This window comes from Neodothiora populina (assembly GCF_041146345.1).
Source record: "Neodothiora populina strain CPC 39397 chromosome Unknown canker_contig_8, whole genome shotgun sequence".
In the NCBI taxonomy this organism is placed as follows: domain Eukaryota; kingdom Fungi; phylum Ascomycota; class Dothideomycetes; order Dothideales; family Dothioraceae; genus Neodothiora; species Neodothiora populina.
Window position 1 is genome coordinate 779,852 of NW_027191411.1, and position 20,892 is coordinate 800,743.

The 20,892-nt window shown below is 51.3% G+C and overlaps 6 protein-coding genes across 7 annotated transcripts; 3 read left to right on the top strand and 3 right to left on the bottom strand.

Annotated features, from left to right (window-relative positions):
- Window positions 1-2,876: 2,876 nt before the first annotated feature.
- Window positions 2,877-3,860, bottom strand: AAFC00_006735 (uncharacterized protein; the record flags this gene model as incomplete). Of its 2 annotated transcripts, none has more annotated exons than XM_069346731.1 (1): window positions 2,877-3,860. In XM_069346731.1, the coding sequence occupies one exon, from the start codon at window positions 3,858-3,860 to the stop codon at window positions 2,877-2,879; it is 984 nt and encodes a 327-aa protein (XP_069199610.1). The 2 variants fall into 2 exon arrangements, with proteins under 2 accessions (XP_069199610.1, XP_069199611.1); XM_069346732.1 differs by having other exon boundaries at window positions 2,877-3,374.
- A 1,075-nt stretch (window positions 3,861-4,935) lies between these two features.
- AAFC00_006736 (uncharacterized protein) lies at window positions 4,936-6,552 on the top strand (the record flags this gene model as incomplete). The annotated part of the gene is made up of 2 exons (XM_069346733.1): window positions 4,936-5,052; window positions 5,113-6,552. The coding sequence occupies 2 exons, from the start codon at window positions 4,936-4,938 to the stop codon at window positions 6,550-6,552; spliced, it is 1,557 nt and encodes a 518-aa protein (XP_069199612.1).
- Window positions 6,553-8,088: 1,536 nt separating this feature from the next.
- On the bottom strand, window positions 8,089-8,917 carry AAFC00_006737 (uncharacterized protein; the record flags this gene model as incomplete). Its single annotated transcript, XM_069346734.1, has 2 exons — window positions 8,089-8,716; window positions 8,814-8,917. The coding sequence occupies 2 exons, from the start codon at window positions 8,915-8,917 to the stop codon at window positions 8,089-8,091; spliced, it is 732 nt and encodes a 243-aa protein (XP_069199613.1).
- A 943-nt stretch (window positions 8,918-9,860) lies between these two features.
- Window positions 9,861-11,421, top strand: AAFC00_006738 (uncharacterized protein; the record flags this gene model as incomplete). Its single annotated transcript, XM_069346735.1, has 5 exons — window positions 9,861-9,902; window positions 9,969-10,046; window positions 10,106-10,178; window positions 10,239-10,338; window positions 10,401-11,421. 5 exons carry the CDS (start codon window positions 9,861-9,863, stop codon window positions 11,419-11,421), a joined length of 1,314 nt encoding a protein of 437 aa, XP_069199614.1.
- Window positions 11,422-12,288: 867 nt separating this feature from the next.
- AAFC00_006739 (uncharacterized protein) lies at window positions 12,289-13,530 on the top strand (the record flags this gene model as incomplete). The annotated part of the gene is made up of 1 exon (XM_069346736.1): window positions 12,289-13,530. One exon carries the CDS (start codon window positions 12,289-12,291, stop codon window positions 13,528-13,530), a length of 1,242 nt encoding a protein of 413 aa, XP_069199615.1.
- A 704-nt stretch (window positions 13,531-14,234) lies between these two features.
- Window positions 14,235-17,609, bottom strand: AAFC00_006740 (uncharacterized protein; the record flags this gene model as incomplete). The annotated part of the gene is made up of 1 exon (XM_069346737.1): window positions 14,235-17,609. One exon carries the CDS (start codon window positions 17,607-17,609, stop codon window positions 14,235-14,237), a length of 3,375 nt encoding a protein of 1,124 aa, XP_069199616.1.
- Window positions 17,610-20,892: the final 3,283 nt, after the last annotated feature.

Genomic DNA, 20,892 nt, shown 5'->3' on the forward strand with positions numbered 1-20,892 from the left:
AAATTCGGTTTGTGACAACCGCTCGTCCTGTATTTGTGTATTACGGAAAATCCACATGACAATGACAGTTCTTTCTAATCATCAGCTTATCCCATTCTGCGGCAAACTTGATTTGAATGCCAGCTCGTCTTGTTTCGCAATGATAGCTCGTTTAGGTCGCCAGCTCGTCTCGTTACGCGGACAGCTCGTTCTCCGATTGCCAGCTCGTCTCGTTTTGCGATGCCAGCTCGTTGATCAGCAACTCGCTGAGTACCTAGTGAGGTGTCTGCGGCACCGAGGGTCTTCGTAGAGATGTATACACAGACAGGGGGCGTTCTGCTTCATCCCTCTTTCTCTTTTTCTGTTCATTCAAAACTGCTGCATTTGGATGAGTATTCACTTCGACTCGACAGACCCATTTTTGCACCTACACTTTCACCAAACTCTGACTGTCTAGTCAAGGCTAAGTGAGTGGACTCGAGATATATCCCCCTTCCTCTTTCCCTGTTGCACTTCTTCCTCTTTCCAACAAGATCCAGAAAGGCGACCGACTCAACAATCAAGTCTTTGCCCACTTTCTCGTCATCTACTTCTTTTGGTATTAGTCCTTTGACAGAGACTCTTGACGATGCCGTCTACGAAACACGATGCCGACTACAAATCCCCTCGACACAAATGCTATCTCTGCAACATAAAGTTCCGTACGCTGGAGGAGTTTAGAGCTCATAATGCCGAGATACATCCTTCTCCTAACGAGAATTTTGAGGTCGTTAATGCTGCCCGGACTTCATCTAGAAGGCCTCGGGTGTCTGCGAACGTCCGCATCCCGGCTGAAGTTGGTCAAGGTGAAGTGAACCAGAGAGCCCAAGATGCTGTCGACGACGGTGTTTCAAATGGACCGCCACCTGTTGCCAGGCAGAAGAAATTCTCGACTGCTAGATCCACTGGAAAAAATGTTGACCAAAGTCCTAAGAAACAGCCAACAGAGCAACAAGAGGAACTAAAAGATGGGCTGTTCCATTGTCCTCAACCAAACTGTCCAATGACTCACCTCGTGGAGTCGGAGGTACAGAAGTACTACCAACTGATCCACGGTCTAAAGCCTTTTGCATGTCCGTTGGAAGACAAGTGTGAGGAAGCAGGGCAGCGCCATTTCCCTTTCCACTACATCCTAGTTGAACATCTGAGGTGTGACCATAGAATGAATGATCAGATGATAAGAAATCTGGGGGTATGGGATTTGCCCGCGTCGACAACGAACAAGAAGATTGGCATGAGCATGCAAAGACCTGATACCACCCATCAATCTCTGGATATTGGTGCTACTGCACTTTTCCCTATCATCATCGACGGCGATCATACTGTGGATACAAGCAGCCCTAAGCCATTTGAGCCGCCAAATCCACCTTCGACATTTCAGAAGGAGTCAAGTCGTCCTTTCAAACGGCAGAGACTTTCTCAGGACCCAAGTCATAGGGCCAGTCACAATGTTGCCATCCTTGGTACACCCGATACCAGGTCTGACTTCGACGCTCCTGCTGCTGCTGCATCCACTTCGCGCACGCAGGACGTGATCTCAACAGAGGATGATCGCTCGCCCAAGAAGAGACGTCCCACCAAACCTGGCCCTTCATCGTACCTGGATCAGACCGTCATTGGAGATTCAACGGCTACTGGTCAAGGCTTGAGCAATCACCGCGATCAGGCCATTGAGCCGACACCACCACAGCGTCCTCTCGGTGACGGACAGCAGCAGCATTGGGCACCACTTGCGAGCGGACTTCTGGCTTCGTCTGTTCCACTCACCCAGGAGCAAAGGCAATTCACTACGCCATATCCGCCACTACAGGTCAACTTCCAGGATCTGACAGGTCAGCCATCCAATCCCCAGGTGTTGTCAGCTAGGAGTCCGGATCCAGACCCCTTCGGTCAAGTGAGACAACCCACCATGCCATATATGCCTCGACAGGCTTACCACATAAGGCCGATAGGTCAGCCTATCATGCCTCCTACTCTATCAGCTGGACCCTTCTTCCCAAGTACTTTGAACCACGGGAAAAGGCAGTCTGCCACGCCACGCATGACTCAACGCATCAACCTTTCAGGTCCAACAGGTCAGCCGATTGTACCTCTGGCTTCGCTGGCAAGACCTTTGTATCCAATACCATTGAATCAGCAGCAAGGACAATTTGCTATGCCATACGTGCCTCAACACATGCGCTACCAGAGGTCACTGATAAGGCTTCAGCATCAGCAGCGCTGGAGCTTTTGGGTGGCACAACAGTAGGGCGAGCGCGAGCAGCAGGCTCGTCATCGATGCGCCGCCCGGCGCGATGTGCAGGCACCACCTCAATATTCTGCCAAACGCGAACAGCAGGCACAGCATCCGGAGGCCGCCAGGCGCGAGCAGCAGGCACCTCTCCAGCAGACCGCCTGGCGCGAACATCAGGCACCAGCTCAACAGGCCGACCGACGCGATGAGCAGGCACCACTCCAACAAGCCGCCAGATGCGACCAGTAGGCACTCCCTCGACAGGCCGCCCGACACGAACAGCAGGCAACATCTCAGCAGCAGTTCCGAGCCCCGCTGCTGGCTCTCCACCACCTGCAGTATCTTCACCATTGGCTGTCTGCGATGAATAATGATACCACCTAAATTCACGGGATTGTGGTCATGGACGACCGATAACGAGGTCCCGACACGAAGCCCGGAACGAGATCCGGGCTAACGACGAAACGGCAGGATACTTTGGCTCCATTTGAGCGTGGCAGAGAGGCAGAAGATGTTTGCTTGGTATTGCAAGTGGCAACAATTGTACTGATGGAGACAATAGGAATGGACAAGGGGAGGTGGACTTTCCGGATGGGCCACACATAATGATTGTATAATTAATGTATTACTTCCTACCAAACCTCCAGGCAAGAGATCGCCAAACACCTACAGGGGAGTGCCGCAAGAAAGCAATGTAGTAGCCAACACCACAGAGCAAGCCTCCGAGATGACCTGAATGTGCCGTCGTGCTTCTGTTGCTGTTCAAGAAATAGGTATCGAAGACAGCATATCCTATGGTGACAGCCCAGAGTGGGATACCGATAGGGATGAACATGAGTGAAATGGGCATACTGGGCAGGAGACAAGTTGCCAAAGCGGATACACCCATGACGATTCCACTTGCACCAAGAGCAGAGGCATGGTAGGTTTGGCTGGCAGCGGAATTGAATGCGTTGTTGCCAAATCGGGTAGAGCCGCGGAGAGAGGACAATTTCTCTTTCTGTTGGAGAAGCCAGCTCCCGGAACCACAGAGAGCGGAGCCCATGGCCAAGAGAAGAACGTGACCACCGCCGATACCGGGAACGAAGCCCACGATTGAGCAGAAGGTGCGCAGCGATATCATATTGAACAGAAAATGCATGGGGTCATGATGCGCAAATGCAGATGTGATGACATTCCACCATCGACCACTATCCCAAGAAGCGAGGGATACCAGGGTATTATCGAGATGGAGCTGCACAAGCTTGTGGTTATTCGTCAAACGAGCATACCACCAAGCTCCGAACGAGGCGGCATTCAAGGAAAATAGTATCCAAAAGGCCGAGTCAGCAGAGAGCCCGCCCGAGACCTTTCGACCGGAATCGCTGTAATGACGTTTGAACCGAGATTGGAAAGAAGAGTAGAGGGATGATCTGGCTGATGTACCAGAGCGATGAGTGGCAGCATTGCGAGTATAGTAGCCGAAATCAGGACGTCTCGGATTTGTAGACATGGCTCTACGTATGACTTGACGACTGGATGTCGATGGGCTCAGGGTGAGTGGCTGAGCTGATCTGAATGCTCGAGTGTGGTGCAACAATGATAGCCGCACACGATCGAGGTTGAGCATAGTGTTTATGCTTCAGGGACAAAGAAGAGGAGACTTGGAAAGATGGGAGAGAAAGTGCAGATGCTCATGCAACTGCCAGAGATTTCTTGTCTCAGGAAGTCGAGCTCTCTGATTTATATGCTTGAACAGTATGTTACACAAGTTTGCCACTTGCAGCAAAAGTTCCTTGAACACCTATCCTGGTAGGAGCAGATCTCCGGGGTGTTTGCTTGGATCCGATACTACCTAGGTATGGAAACAGAGCACAATTCTAATGTAGTGGGAAGGTCAGAGGGCCAGGACAGCGCTGTGGTGCAAGACAAGTACAGCAGATAGCTAGGGGCGACATGCAAACCATGCGATCAATAAAGGATAGTCTGATTTCTAGTCAGGTAGTGTAGATTGCGCACATCAGGTATCACAATCTATTGTAAGTGTACTGTATGGTGGATGCCAAGCAACGGGCGATGGATGATGAACCAAGTGGGGAAAGCACGAGCACATTTGGCCTTTGATGTTCTCTCACTTCATACCTTAGACTGACCTTACTCTTCTGTATCTACCAACTCATCATCTCCCAATTCTCAATCCACGTGTCGCCACTTGTTCCTTCGCAAGCATCATCTTTGTGGCTGGCTGCTCAATTCAGATCCAAAAAGCTTCACTCGATTAAGAAGGAATTTCCCACAGGCCTAGACATCCTTCTCCCCTACGAACCAGTCTTGTCTCCTCGACACTCCAAGCACCAGCGCACCTCCACCACCGCTACACAGAGCAACAACACCAATCGCTCTTTCTTTATAGCGCAGGACACATCGACACATCTGCGACGAACCCCTCCCACGCACAATTGTCAAAAGAGCTACGATACCCTCAGCTCAGCTGATCGCTCAACCACTTCTGTAGCTGCGCGCCCCTCCAATTCCCGCCCAACAACTCTACAACTCTACGTCGGCTCACCGCTATTGCCTTACGACGAAGCTGTCTTCACCACTTGTGACTGAGATCCACAGAAGCCCTCATTGCTTGACCGCTGAACATCCAGTGGCGCTCCTGTCTTCCTGATACGCCCTCAACACAACCACACACTCACAAAATGGCCGCCGAGCTTGCAAATCAGCTCGAGGCGACAAGTCTTGGTGATTCGTCCACGAATGGAGACTGGAAGTCAGGGTTGAAGGCACCCGTCAAGGATGGCAGACAACAAACAGAGGTGAGCGATCAGCGCCAATTTGAACCAACATTGGCTTCTACTTGATACTGACAGCAATAGGATGTTACCGCAACGAAAGGCCTGGAATGGGAAGACTTCTATCTTGATCGCGAACTCCTCATGGGCATCTTCGAGGCTGGTTTTGAAAAGCCATCACCGATTCAAGAAGAGGCTGTCCCTGTCGCCTTAACCGGCAGAGATGTCCTCGCGCGTGCCAAGAATGGTACCGGAAAGACTGCTGCCTTTATAATTCCCACACTTCAGCGCGTCAACCCGAAGAGCAGCAAGATCCAAGCTCTTATTCTAGTACCCACTAGAGAATTGGCCCTCCAGACTTCGCAAGTATGCAAGACTCTTGGAAAGCACCTCGGTGTCAATGTCATGGTCACCACCGGTGGAACTGGCCTCAAGGACGACATCATCCGTCTCAACGACGCTGTGCACATTCTCATTGGCACCCCCGGCAGGATTTTGGATCTCGCAAGCAGAGGCGTTGCCGACCTCTCTGGAGCATCAACGTTTATCATGGACGAAGCCGACAAGCTCCTATCTCCCGAATTTACTTCGACAATCGACCAGCTTATTTCTTTCCATCCTAGCGATCGCCAAATCATGCTTTTCTCCGCCACCTTCCCTGTCATTGTCAAGGACTTCAAGGACAAGCACATGAACAACCCTCATGAAATCAACCTCATGGACGAGCTCACCCTCCGCGGTATTACCCAATACTACGCCTTTGTCGAGGAGAAGCAGAAGGTGCACTGCTTGAACACCCTCTTCTCCCGCCTCAACATCAACCAGTCCATCATCTTCTGCAACTCCACCACTCGCGTTGAGCTCCTGGCCAAAAAGATTACCGAGCTCGGATATTCATGCTTCTACTCTCACGCTCGAATGCTCCAGCAGAACCGAAACCGTGTCTTCCACGACTTCCGCGCTGGCCACTGCCGTAACCTTGTCTGTTCTGATCTTCTGACTCGTGGTATCGATATTCAAGCCGTCAACGTGGTCATCAACTTTGATTTCCCCAAGAATGCCGAGACTTACCTGCATCGCATTGGTCGTTCCGGTCGTTTTGGGCACCTTGGTCTCGCTATCAACTTGATCAACTGGGAAGACAGATTCAACCTTTACCGTATCGAACAAGAGCTCGGCACCGAGATCAAGCCCATTCCTCAGACTATCGACAAGAGTTTGTATGTCTATGACACTCCCGACAGCATCCCTCGTCCTATCCCCAACTCTGCTCCGAGACAGATCCAGGGCATGCAACCGCAGGATCCCCAGCGCCGTGGATACAATGGAGGCCACCGCGGCGGCCGCGGCGGTCACTACCAAGGCCAGAGAGGTCCTCGACGCGATCACAATCAGCAAGGCCAACAGGGTCAGTACCCACCTCAGCAGGCATATCCGCAGCAACAGCAGCAACAACAGCAACCATCGCAGCCTTTCCAACAGCCTGCGGCATCTCAATTCCCCCGCACGTCGGCGCAAGCTTAGCGCGATTGTCGCGTTTTCTAATCCACTTGTTTCATTCGATGTTGGACAAGTGATTCGCGATTGATTGCGATCGGGCGTTCCATGGAGTTTATTGAAGGATCCGGCGTGATCTTGTTGTACTGATCGAGCTTATATCGATCGCAGGTTCGAATGCTGGTGAACATTCGGCCGTCTCGCATGAATTCCCTTCGTGCCATCTCCCATTTCCAGACACTTTTTTTATGTTCATTTGTCTGAAGATGCGAAAAGATTTGAAATACAGCAACGAGTACATGACGGACTTGCGGATTTTGTTGTTCATTCGATGACATATTTTCTGATACCCTGGTTCTGATTTCCACGTTGTTCATGGGAGCGAACTGGAGTCACTGGAAAGTTTACATCGGAAGAGCATCTGCCACATGAAACATGAGTTCCTCAGACTCTGGTTTTGTTTTTTCATTTCGACCATTCACGGGTTTCCCCTTTTCACATCCGCTACTGCTACTCGATATCGCACCACGAACATGCTGCGCTACGGCAGGACCAGTCAGCAATTGTCCCCCTTCCCCCCTCTACTGCCCAAACACACACCCAACGCAAATCAGCATTAACTACACATCTTTATTTGATGCCATACTTTGCGGTATGCGCATTTGTCTTCAATTCGCCTAAACCAGTGACAGCACTCCAAACCAAATCACAAATATGGAGTTTCTCGGTTCAGCCGCTCCCGCCCGGACCAAACCTGGACAAGCTGTGGGGCACGAATGCATATCGACCATTCTCATTCGACCAGCACTCACATCGAAAAGAGCAAATTCGCCTGACTCATTTGCTGATCTGCGAAGGAAACCATTGTACGCCAAGGTTTTCTATTTACGACAATGTTGACGACTTCTTCTGGCCCTGTGCAAGAGAAGACCACGTCAGAACTGGACACAATATGATGGCAAAACAGTAACCCACTACTAGGACAACGATGACGACGACCCCTTCTGCCATGGTCAAATTGAAAAGGAACACCATGCGGGAACGGGACGAGACTGTCTGAGTGGTGGATGGAAGAAAGCCACATGTTTGTTTTCCAGTGGAAAGAAATCATCAAGAAAAACAAAAGGGAATGAAGGAGCAAAAGAGGTATATGAGGACTTCGAAAACGCAAACTCGCGATGGCTATCGTATCTCATATATGCACGATCAAGACAAACTCCTTTTTCTCTCATCTTCTGCTGTTCTCTCGTCGATGAGTCGTACTGTTGATGTGATGTGATCTTGTATTGAGACGTGACAGTACCTCACGTCTCATGATGCTCGGGAATAAGATGGTAAAATAGTGTCATTTTTCGCTACTGTGGAACACCAAGGTATCAACATACATCTAATTGGATCACCCCTTTGGATTTCCTCTTCTGATCCAGAATAAGAAAAAGGAGAAGAAAGAGAAACAAACGCCTTCAGCCAGCGTAGCATTATTCTAACCAACCACCCAACCGACCTTCGCAACCGATCCCATTTTGTCTTTTCCTTCCTAGCTCGTCTCTTTTTTTCTCTCTTTTAAACCTTCAACCAAAGATTGAAGACACCCTTGGCGTAGCCGACAATCTCATCGCCGCCGAGCTTGCTCTCCCCGTACAGTCTATCGACGAAGCTGATGGGGACCTCGGCGACCTTGAAGCCCATAGCCTTGGCCCTGACCATCATCTCCATCTGGAAGGAGTAGCCCTTACTCTCCGTGCGCTTGATGACCTCGGCCAGGACCTCCTTCTTGTACAATCTAAAACTGCCAGTCAAATCACTGACGCCGGGCCTCAGCACAGTATCAGCGAAGAGGTTGGCGCCGCGCGAGACGAACTTGCGCTTCAAGTCCCAGCCGTAGACGCCGCCGTCGCCGGCGTATCGCGTGCCCGTGACGATGTCGTAGTCGGCACCGCCCTCGGCTTGCTTCTTGATCATCTGCGCGATGAACTTCGGGTGGTGGCTGAAGTCGGCGTCCATGATGATGATGAAGTTGCCCGTCGCGTATTGCAGGCCGTGGACGTAGGCGGTGCCGAGACCGAGCTTGCCTGCGCGCGGTCGCAGTTGGATGTGCTGTGGTGTGTAGGCTTTGATCAGTTGCTTCGCGATCTCTTGCGTGCCGTCTGGTGAGGCGTCGTCGATTATCACGATTTCCCAGTCGACGTTGCTGGTGGGCTGGAGTCAGTCTTTTTTGTTTCCTTTTTTTCCTCCTCTGTTTCCCTGGATTGAGAGGGAAAGAGAAGAAAAAGGCGGAGCGGTCTTACATCTCGGTAAAGGTCTTGTTGAGAAGCCAGACAATGATGGGCAGGTTGCGGCGTTCGTTGTAGGTGGGTAGTAGCACCGAGTACTTGTTCCTGATTGGAGCCATTGTTGCGAGAGAAGCTGTCGATCAGCTGTACGGATGGAGAAATGAAATGTTTTTAGAAGCGAATTAGGAACAGAAGGAAAGAGCGTGGTCATGTATAAGAGTTGTATACAGGGGTAAAGTCGTTGTTGCTGCTGCTGCTCGAATTGCGGAGTGACAGCTTTACCTCCGAGTCGAGCGAGTCTATTTACATCTCTACCTACAGTACACCCCGCAAGCGAGCTTCCAGATGGACTATTCTACTTTGCCTTGCCTTGTCTTGCTTGAGCTAGATATGTCTGTATGCTTCACTACTACTCGATCGTATGCTGAAGAACTGGAGAAGGATTGTAGCGATCTATAGTGAATATTGATGCTGTCGTTGACTGATGATGAATTCACCTCGAGTAAGATATCTGTACTCGCAGTATCTCAATTATATTCATCACATGAGGTATGCTCAACTGCATGTTCAGTCGACCTGCATGCCTTTCGTCGTCACACAAGATCAACATTGATACATAGATGCAACCTCACCATTCGAGTCATTATCAGGTATCAAGAGGTGTTATGTCGTCGCTGTCCACGCTTCATCGAACTAATGGTCTGAATAACTCATGTATGATGCTCGATTTGACCATGACTCGCGTGGACCACTCACAGCAGCCACAAAGCACATGAAGCAAGACTCGTGCAACAATCCCAAGATTTATGCAATCGACTTATAGTTGCGGCAAGAGCAAGGGCAAAGAAAGGCAAGAGCGAGGGCAAGGGATCCAAGAGCGTCGGATTCGGTAACTACGAGATTCGGTAACTACCTTATGTGAAGCGCAGGTAAAGCGTCGAGGTGAAGCTCTTTCAAGGCTTCTTGCCAATAGCAACAGAGATATCGCATCTCTTTCTCCCCCCCCTCCCTCCTTACCACCTTTCTCCCTTATTAATCCACCCCCCCTTCTGTCCCGCAATCATGTTCCGCAGACAGGTCGCTTCTGCCCTCAGGGCCGCCAATGTATGTGTTTTTCCTCTTGTCGCTGAAAAGAGAAACAAAACACGCTGACACCGAAACCTCGACCAGGGCGCGCCCAGAGTCGGTCTCCAACAAACACGAAACCTGTCCATCCACGAATACCGCTCCGCCGAGCTCCTCAAATCTGTATCGCCCGCCCTCCCTTCGCCTGGCCTAACATACGCCCGACTGACAGTCTCCAACAGTACGGAATCGGTGTTCCTGCGGGATCCGTCGCCCACACTGCCGCCGAGGCCGAGACGGTAGCCAAGAGCATCGGTATGCTATAATCGAATCAAAAGACTAGAGGAAGATGGGCTGATTGAACTCCGACAAAAGGTGGTGATGACATGGTCGTCAAGGCCCAGGTCCTTGCCGGTGGTCGTGGAAAGGGTCACTTCGACTCCGGCTTCAAGGGTGGTGTCAGAGTCGTCTACTCGTCAGTCCGCTGCACTGCTGCTTGATTATGGTCTTATCCTCTAACCGTTCTCCCGATCACAGTCCTCAAGAAGCAAAGGTCCTCGCCAACGAGATGATCGGTCACAAGCTCATCACCAAGCAAACCGGCGAGAAGGGCCGCATCTGCAACTCGGTCTACATTGTCGAGCGCAAGTTCGCCAGACGGGAGTTCTACCTCGCAGTCCTCATGGACAGAGCCAGCCAGGCTCCCATCATTGTCGCTTCCTCCCAGGGTGGTATGGACATTGAGGCCGTCGCCAAGGAGAGCCCCGAGGCCATCATCACCACCAAGGTCGACATCCACAAGGGCGTCACCGATGAGATGGCCAAGAGCATTGCTACCCAGCTCGGTTTCTCTCCTCAATGCATCGACGAGGCCGCCGACACCATCCAGAAGCTCTACAAGGTCTTCATGGAGAAGGATGCCACCCAGATCGAGATCAACCCCCTCTCCGAGACCTCCGACCACAAGGTTCTCTGCATGGACGCCAAGCTCAACTTTGACGACAACGCCGAGTTCAGACAAAAGGAAGTCTTCGAGTGGCGCGATGTCACCCAGGAGGACGCCGACGAGGTCAAGGCCGCCGAGTCCAACCTGAACTTCATCAAGCTCGACGGCGACATTGGCTGCCTCGTCAACGGTGCCGGTCTCGCCATGGCCACCATGGACATCATCAAGCTCAACGGAGGCCAACCCGCCAACTTCCTCGACGTCGGCGGCGGTGCCACCCCTCAGGCCATCAAGCAGGCTTTCGACCTCATCACCAGCGACCCCAAGGTCACCGCTGTCTTCGTCAACATCTTCGGTGGTATCGTCCGTTGCGACGCCATCGCCCAGGGACTTGTTTCTGTCGTGCAGAGCATGAACCTCAGAATCCCCATCATCGCCCGTCTCCAGGGTACCAACGTCGAGAAGGCCAACCAGATCATCAACGACTCTGGCCTCAAGATTTTCAGCATCGACGACCTCCAGACCGCCGCCGAGAAGTCGGTGCAATTCTCAAAGGTTGTCAAGATGGCACGTGATATCGATGTCGGTGTTGAGTTCAACTTGGGTATCTAGATTCACCACTTTGTGCAGTTTCCTCCTCCATAATTCATATCCCAAGGCGAATCGTCTTTGTTTTTCCTTTTGCGATCAATCTGTCTTGTGCACGAATCTCTATCGGGGGGCTCTTGTAGTGTTTGCGTTGTCATTTGAGTCGTATATACCTAGCGATCCTTGGATTCATGTGTGTTGACAACCGATACCGACTTTTTGCATATGTGCATGTGATTGATGCCTCTCCGAATGCTTCTTTTCTACCCTACATTGAGACGCAATGACTGATACACAGCAATGACACCACCCAATCGGACCCATTCTCATCTATCTTATCTAACTGACTTTCTACCATATTTTCAATCTTTTGCGATATAAACAAACATTCACCGGCCACGCATCCGATCGAGAGTCATGACCAGCCTGCAACACTCCATGGATTCCGACACTGCCCGAACATGGACGATAGCTCTGCCGAAGCCCACTTCCGAACCGACGCAAGATGCAAGCATCCCCGGATGTATGGCTTTCGACTCGACTTGCTTTCCCCGGACTTTTTTGATGTTCGATAGAGAGTATTAAACAACTGCCATGGTAGCTACCGAGAAGTGAATGAACCATTAGTTCACTGCCTTTCTTGGTTTCGTCAGGTGTAGGGCACTGTATCATTGTACAAGCTGAACAAACACTAGGTGTGCAAGATTGGTATCTGTTGATCATCTTCCTCTTCTTCCTGCGTCGAGAGTGCTGCTTCCGACCACCTACAGTACCTTGCCTTACCTTACCTTACTCACCTCCCCCGGTTCACATCAGCAAGTGACTTTTTGGCCACCGCTGTGATCTTTCGCTTGTGAATCACCACACCGCTGAAAACCCACAACCGCAAAGATGTCAGGCTTTATTCAAAAGGGAGTCAAGAACATCCTTTCCAAGCAACCCCAAGACATTGTCATCCTCTCGTCCCTGCGCACGCCAGTGACGCGGGCAAAGAAGGGTGGATTCAAAGATGCCTACGACCACGAGCTGCTGGCCGCCGTGCTGAAGGCCACCATCGCCGCGAACCCCAACGTCGACCCTGCTCTGGTGCAAGACATACAAATCGGCACCGTGCTGTCCGAGCTCGGCGGCAGCAAAGCAGGCCGCATGGCCGCCGCCCACGTCGGATACCCGGAGACGACCTCGTTCCAAACCGTCAACAGAGCGTGCTCGTCGGGCCTCGCTGCCATAACCAGCATCGCCCACGCCATCGCCGTCGGCAGCATCGACGTCGGCATCGGCGGTGGAATGGAGAGCATGACGCGCAACTACGGCTCCCGCGCCATCCCGACGCAGCTGTGGTCGGAGCTGCGCGACTCGCCCGTCAAAGACGCCCGGGACTGCATCATGAGCATGGGTCTGACGGCGGAGAACGTGGCAGAGCGCTACAACGTATCGCGAGCAGACCAAGACGCCTTCGCGGCGGCCTCGCATCAGAAAGCCGCCAAGGCCCAGCGCGACGGCCTCTTCGACGACGAAATCGTCCCCGTCACAACCCTCACCCACCCGAACCCCGAAGTTCCCGAGCAGACGGAGCAAGTGACCATCAGCAAGGACGATGGCATCAGGCCCAAGTCGACGCCCGAGAGCCTCGCGGGCATGAAGCCGGCGTTCAAGCCCGACGGCACCGCCACGGCAGGAAACTCCAGCCAGGTCTCCGACGGCGCCGCCGCAGCGCTCATGATGCGCCGCAGCACAGCCACCGCTCTCGGCCTCGAGAAGAACATCATCGGCAAGTGGGCGGGCACGCAAGTCGTAGGCTGCAAGCCCGACGAGATGGGCATCGGGCCCGCCATCGCGATCCCCGCCCTTCTCAACTACACCGGCCTGTCCGTGTCAGACGTCGGCATCTGGGAGATCAACGAGGCCTTCGCAGCCCAGGCCGTGCACTGCGTCAGAGCGCTGGGCATCGACGAGCAGAAGGTCAACCCGAAGGGTGGCGCCATCGCTCTCGGTCACCCGCTTGGCGCCACTGGTGCCAGACAGCTGGCGACGCTGCTTCCGGAGCTTAAGAGGCAGGGCGAGCAGGTTGGTGTTATCAGCATGTGTATCGGCACTGGTATGGGCATGGCCAGCGTTATCGTTAGAGAGTAGATGCTGCTCCTTTTGCGCTCGGCATTATGCGAACACATCGAGAAGGGCAGATAAAAAAAAATTGGGGTGGGGTTTGAGTAGATATGCAAGGATATTCTCATTGTCTTGATGGCTGTATGTAGATGAATGTACAAATGGAATGAACGGCCCTATCGAAGAGTACTTGTGACTTTTCTCACATCGTTCCAGGAAGAAGTCGTGATTATACATCGATCAAAGTTCCAGTGAAACAGAAGATGTATGGATCAACAATGTCTCAAGTGTAACTGTAGCGAGTAAAACAAAGATCAACAGTCACCGTTCATCTTCACAACTTCCTCGTCACCTTTTCTTCTTCTAATTACTTCCACCAAATCAAAAGGCAGGTAGATAGGCGCGTAATATTACGTATTTTACCGTATTATCGTTTCTCACATTCGCTGTTTCTCGTTGACAGCTCCTCGTCTTTTCCACTACCTACAATCGCAGCTGCCTACCTTTTCCTCGGCCTACTCTTGCTGAATAAACCTTTCTCGATCTCGTTAAGAGTTCGCTTGCTTGTTGATTCCACGAGTCGCTGCTGCTGCATTTCCTTTACTTGCTGCTCGTCGATTTTTGTAAATCTTGTCTCCCCTTTCCATTTTCTCTTCTCTTCCCTAGCCGTATGTAAAAGTGGAGAGCAAAGGAAGAGAAAGAAAGTGATTTCATTAATATCGCCCTCATCCTCAATCCAGAACCACTATCTCCGCGTTGGCATTATTTCCTGCTCCATCGCCGCCACTTTTGGTCTTTTGTGTCTGTTTCACAGCACTCTGTTGTAGCGCCGCTGACGAGGCTGATGCATCCTCTGTGGCAGCAGGAGCAGAGGGAGGGCTAACACCGGTCACGGCGGAATGTAGCCTCGTCAACAGGTGTTCTATGCCGTCTTTTTCCGCAAACGCGCCCTTCATGAGCCCTGCCCAGCCTTCGCCTGATGATGTCCATACGCTTTGTAGCGCTTTGCTCAGCTCGGACGCTTGCTGTGCGTCACTGCCACTGGTGCCGTTAGATCCGGTATCGTTATGGTCACTGCTGCCCTGCAGGTCTTGTTGTTTTTCAGCAGAAGAGGACAACGTGACTAGCCAAACGTATCGTCCGTCCTTGGGATGCATCTTGATGTCGAAACTTGCATCGGAATACTTCGGCGCCGAGTAATGTAGTCTGTGGTGCTTGAATGAGTATGCCGAGTATCGTATGCCTGTTGTGGAAGCGTCCGCCTTTTCTAGGGCTGTTAGACTGAGTGATGCGGGCAGCGTGAATTGGAGCACTTGTAGGAATAGTCTGAATCGCGCGTATTCATGCGTGTCGCCGGTCCCTAATGATGTACCATCTGCCGGCTCGAGTAATTTCTGGAGAAGAGGTTGAATCTGGCGATGGGGGTTCGCGTCTGCAGAGAAAGGTGTGTCGTTGCCCACTGTCTTGAGTCTGAGTCTGATCGACCGCTTTTCTGAATCGGCTTCCTCGGGAAACAGCAATTCGGCAGACAGTGCGGGCTCAGAGCTGTATTGCAACTCAAGTCGTGAGACACTCGTGTGCGTCAATTGCAGTTTGGCCTGCTGGGCGACATAGATGTAGTTCTTAGTCCGCTCTATGCGTTTCAGGCGAGCTTCAATCAACGCAACCAAACCCTCTCCGAACTTCGTGTTCAGCTTCAAGGCGCAGGATCCGCTTTCTAAGAATGTCATGCCCAAGTCTTCGGCCGCCCCGTTGACATTAATGATCTTGGAGAGGCAAGAAGCTGATTGTGGTTTCACCGACGCCTTAAGAACATGTGTCACCTTCGACTCACCCTCAGTCGAGGTTTCGCGCATCCCGTGGTGTGTGAGTATCATGACCTCATGGCACCACGCTTTCCAAGTCTTTGCGAGGGAATCGCTCATCGGCCGCATAAGATCGCTGAAATTGAGGTAAAGCACTGTCGTATTCTGGCTTGACTGTGTGCTACTGCTCGCGAACGTTGGTCGAGCCTGCTGCAGCTCGTATTGGACCCCTCGCTGTCGCAGCTGTCTTGTGATATTCGAGAAAGATATCTGAGCGACAGATCTGGACTCTATCTCCATAAGAACGCCCCTGTGAAGTGGCGTTGTCTTATTGGTGACAGGTAGTCGTTCGGCACTCTTTATCGTGCGGCTCTGGGAGACATCACTTTGTTCGAGTCGAATTGCCCACCACTTTTCCCCGCGAAGAGAACAAGTCATGGCAATGGCATATTCATCGCCCCAGCTTCGTGGGCTGAAGATGCTCCATCGCATAACATCGTTTCCGAATAGTCGTGTGAAATCATCCTGCTTGCCGATTGTTACAGGAAGCCAACCAAGCCGATGGGCCTGGGTGCGGATCTGGTCTTGCAAGAGTCTGCAGTGCAGCATTGAGAGTATTTGCGCTGCGTCCATAGATCGATCTGCATTGATCCTGTTTTCGGCGTCGAGCGTTATACGGCTAGCTGGAGAAAGAACAAAGTTGCCCGTGACTGGAGACATGCGCAATTTTAGTGGTGTTCGTAATCGCTTGAAGCGCATTTCCATGGAGCACTCGTGGGAGTCTTCTGGCTCATACTCCATTTCCACATCTAAGGCAGATTCATTTCCGGAGAGAGCGTGCATCCGATTCGCGACCAACTCCAATCTCCAACGTATGTGTCGTGCGATGATTTGTTCTAGTATCTGCTCCATAGACTGGTGCGTGTTGGTAACGTCAACATCATCCGCCGGACTGTCTTGACCTTCTCTGATCCATCTGATGCCTAGATGGGGTTTTCGGGACGCTGATGCTTCGCTGGCTGCCGCATTACTTTTAGTACCAATTTGTATCCAACTTTTCGGTCCGGATTGGCCAGTCCAGTAATGAACCACGAAATCGCGATGAATCGTCTCGACACGAATGCATTCGTTCCACTTGCCACGCATCATTTCCAAGGCTTGCCATCGAAGAAGGTTCGTTCTGTGTGTCATGACAAAGTCGTGCAGATAGCGATAACATCCGGTCAATCCGTCGGTTTCCAGAACCTCGTTGACTTTGATTTCGAGACTCGTCCGCACTGCTCCGTCGGATATAGATGGCGAGTTCGCGAACAGTAGCCTGAGGTCAATAAAGTAAAATGGTGATTCGGGATCTTCATCGGCAACTGCAAGGTCCACTTCGAATTCATCAGCAACAACAAATGTAGCCCGTCCATTTGCTATTGAATAAGTCCGGAAGCGTGGCGGGAGCTCTTCGTGTAAATTCAGACGGACCGACAGAGCGAAATTCATGTCTTTGAGTGTTTTCAAAAGCTGTTTGGCATTTAATGGTTTTGGTGGAATATAGCCCATATCTGGCATCCATGGCGCCTTTCCTGTAGACAGCAATTCTAGAGCTCCTTGAATGTTTGGATTCGGCATCTTGGCTGCGATCATGTTGTGCTTCATGCGCATGATAGCGTCAGCGACATCAGAAGAAGATCCATCCTGCTGTTGTAGCCACATGCGTAGCTCGATTAAACTATTCATGGCATCCATATTTCGGGCCCAGTTGGAGAGAACCAATGTCTTGAGAAACCTATCCTTTTGGTCTTGAGCGAAATTCATGAGGCGTACTTTCTTCTCTATACTCGCCGCCGACTGATCCGGCGCAATGCTGGAGGAGGCATGATTTGAAGCCCCGTTGATCGCAGGCGGACCAGGTTGTACTGGCATGTCAGAAAGGCCGTCCACTAGCTCGGTGAGGTCGCTGAAGCACTGCTGAGCAACACGTTCCAGCAATTTCCCCATAGGCACAAATGTATGCTCCCAGTGTTCCAATCCAGGAGGCCCTTGGTCGTCCTCAGGATTGACAGGGTGTTCGTCCTTGCCATCCCCGGCTCCTGACTGCGGTGAAGCGTTCATCGGGAACGCGGCAGATTTTGTGCCATTCTCGTTCCCGACCATAGCGCCTGACATTGCAAAGTCGGAATGGCCAATGCCGTTGGTCTGGGGAGGAGATTCGTATGATCCGTTGGTTTGATTAGCTGCATGGGTCTGATCTTTTTTGAGGCCGACAGGGCCCTGCACCGCATGTTGATCCATGACGAGCCGCCCCGGCATACTCCCTCAACCGCACGCAAACAGCATGTGACCCTTGCCTATAACCAACGTGTCTTTGGACTTGTTTTCCTTTTCTGATCGCAGCGAATTCGAGAGAAGTATCTGGGGGAAGGGGGGCTGGGGTGGGTCGGTGGCCAAACGCGCAAGATGAGAAGATGGCAATATGTCGTCAGGTGGCGCTACTGGGCTATATAGCAATAGAGGCGTTGTAATTCAATGCGAATAGCTGTGTTGGCGATGCGCGCCAGTAAATATGGTGACAGTGTGTGTGGTGTAATAGTATTTGACAACCGGGCGCATGTGGTTTCTTGACTTGACAGAAGGTGCAGGCGAAGTTTGTACTTTTGGCGATCCTGGTATCACAAAATGCTATATGCGAAAGGTGGTTATGGACAATGCGTATGTGATGCCAGAGAGGAGAGTTGGGTTGATGGTGGGATGTAATGGTTGCGTTGTGCGGGTGTGGAGGACGGACTTGTCTTCACGTTCCTTCCTCACTTTCAGGTTCCTTCCTTCCTTACCTGAGGCTGGTCGAGAACGCTTGCGCCAATCAGGATGTGCGGTCGGCGTTTCTACCAAAGGGACCCAGAAGAATTGCCGCTTTTTGCATAATGTCACAAAGAACAATTAATATAATCCAATCCGCGTCTTGTTTTGTGGTAGGTATGGTCTAGAGCTTGTGCTACTTATATTCTCTCCACTCATAATACTATATGGGAATTCAGACAATTCAAGAAGCGCAATGTGGTGATCCGATAGGATGGTAACTCTTGCTTTCACAAGCAGGTACGCTTGCTTCGCTTGGCGTTGACAGCCGATGGTCAAGACCTTCAGATGATGCTCACCGCCTCGACATCGGCACCAAGATATAACCACTCCTCCTTGTTGTAAATTGCCAAAAGAAAAAGGAGTGGCAATGGCTTTCATCGATCCAGATCGAGTATCTGCTTCAATCCACATTATTTGTAATATCAAGACCCGAGTTAACCATCCGGATCTCTGCGATCCTTTAGATAAGATCAGATAGGTGGCACGTGTGCTGTACACGACGACCATGGGATCGGACCGGACCGTCACTATTGACGGTTCGCAGTTTGCTGGAACTCATCACCTGTATACTGCTATACAAGTAAGGTATTGTGATTCTCGGTAAGGTATACTCTGCACGAGGCATCGGTACAGAGTACTGTCCATTATAGCCATGCGTGCAACACTATCAAGAGGCTAGCGTCACGCGCGCCTGTCGCCGCACATGTAACTATGGCCCCAGCTTATCACCTTAGATTTGACAGGCAGGTCAGAGATGCCACGCCCGCCCCTACCTGTAGGTCGCAGATAAGGTGATTGTTCTATCTTCGACTTCATTCATGTAAAGGCAGCTTCCCGCTCGACGCATCTCTCGTCGATCGACACAGCTCGTTCCTGGTGGAGAAGGCCAAGATCTTCGTAGGTACACCTTGCCCGCAGAGCTGATTGGCTGTTTCTCCACATGTTTGGGGATGGCATGAACGCCGGACCCCAGAAAGTCGTCGGCCGCGTGCATCAACCGCAACCTTCTCCTTCTCCTTCAACATCACCTCCTGTCTCGGCAACGACCGAGGACTTTGCAGATGACGAAAGATCCTCGTCTGGATCTACCATTATGGGGCCGACTTGTGGGCAAGATGCATCGGACGATGATGAATATCAAAGAGTTCTAAGTTATCCTGGTGAAGATGATCGGCCAACCAGTAGGAAGGAGCTATTCGGATTTTATGCCTACTCTTTTGCCGCCGAAGTATTTATCATATGTGGTGTGGGAAGGTAAGCTTTTGAAGACGACTTCACGGTCATAGGGGCAATGTGGAAACTAATCATATGACAGTTTCATTCCTATCACACTGGAGCAATTAGCTCGTGAACGAGGCTTCCTTCAAGCTGACAGATCAATCCCTTGCACGAGTGCATTGCACGGAGCTCCCGATCTCGACAGTGCGAACAAAAACAATGGGCAATGCATCGTCTCAATCTTAGGCGTTGAGGTCAACACAGCTTCTTTTGCCATGTACACATTCAGCATCTCTGTATTTCTCCAATCGATCATTGTCATCACGTTCTCCGGAGCAGCAGATCATGGTAGATTTCGAAAAGCTCTACTATTGGCCTTTGCCATCGTGGGCGCGATTTCCACAATGTTATTCCTTCTGATCACGAGCAAAGTGTACCTCTTGGCCGCCATATTCGCCATAATTAGTAACGTCTGTTGTGCATCATCCTTTGTGCTGTTGAATTCTTTTCTCCCAGTGCTCGTCAGATGGCATCCCTACGTCCGGAGGGGCGAACGACAGATTCGGGATCAAAGCAGCTTCACCGAGGTAAGAGTCAATACTTTACTGATATTTTTTCTCATGTAACAGACTGTATGTGAGAGCATTCATGTTTTTATTTTTGTGGCAAGACAAGATGCGTCGATTTTGTGGCAGCTTTCCACTTTTGTTTGCATCCTTGCTTTGAGGACACAGACCATTGGTAGAGCAGCCCAGTAGAGATTAGGAGATATACTGACTTCTTGCAAAAAGCAAAATGAACGAAGCGGGTCTCGCTTGAGCGGAAGTGATGGACTAAACGAGTCGACACGTCTGCTTTCATCAGCGTCAACAGAGCCAGTTTGTGCATTACAACCCAAATACTCGAGAGAAATGCGAATATCGACAGAAATATCATCATATGCGATGGGAATAGGCTATATCGGTGCCGTCACACTTCAGACGCTATCCATGTTTATCGTCGTTAGCACTGGATCGACTACCTTCTCCCTTCGGCTAGTGCTTTTCACGGTTGGACTATGGTGGTTGGTCTTCACCATTCCCGCTGCTTGGGGCCTCAGGCCTCGACCGGGGCCGCCACTGTCTGCCATGAACGACTCGGGTAACAGCAGACGGACATGGTCTGGATATCTTGCGTACTCGTGGATCAACCTTGGACACACAGTCGTCCGCGCCAGAAAACTCAAGGATGTTCTCCTCTTCCTTGCAGCGTGGTTCATGATTTCAGATGCCATCGCCACGGTCAGCGGCACAGCTGTGTTATTTGCCAAAACAAGTCTAGGGATGCGTCCTGCTGCGCTAGCTGCAATCAACGTGATCACGACACTATCGGGAGTGATTGGTGCATTCTCGTGGTCCAAAGTCAGTGGAATGATGGGGTTGACACCAATTCAAACAATCCTTGCGTGTATCTGTATCTTCGAGTTGATTCCTATCTATGGACTGATAGGGTATATCCCAGCTGTCCAGCGTGCTGG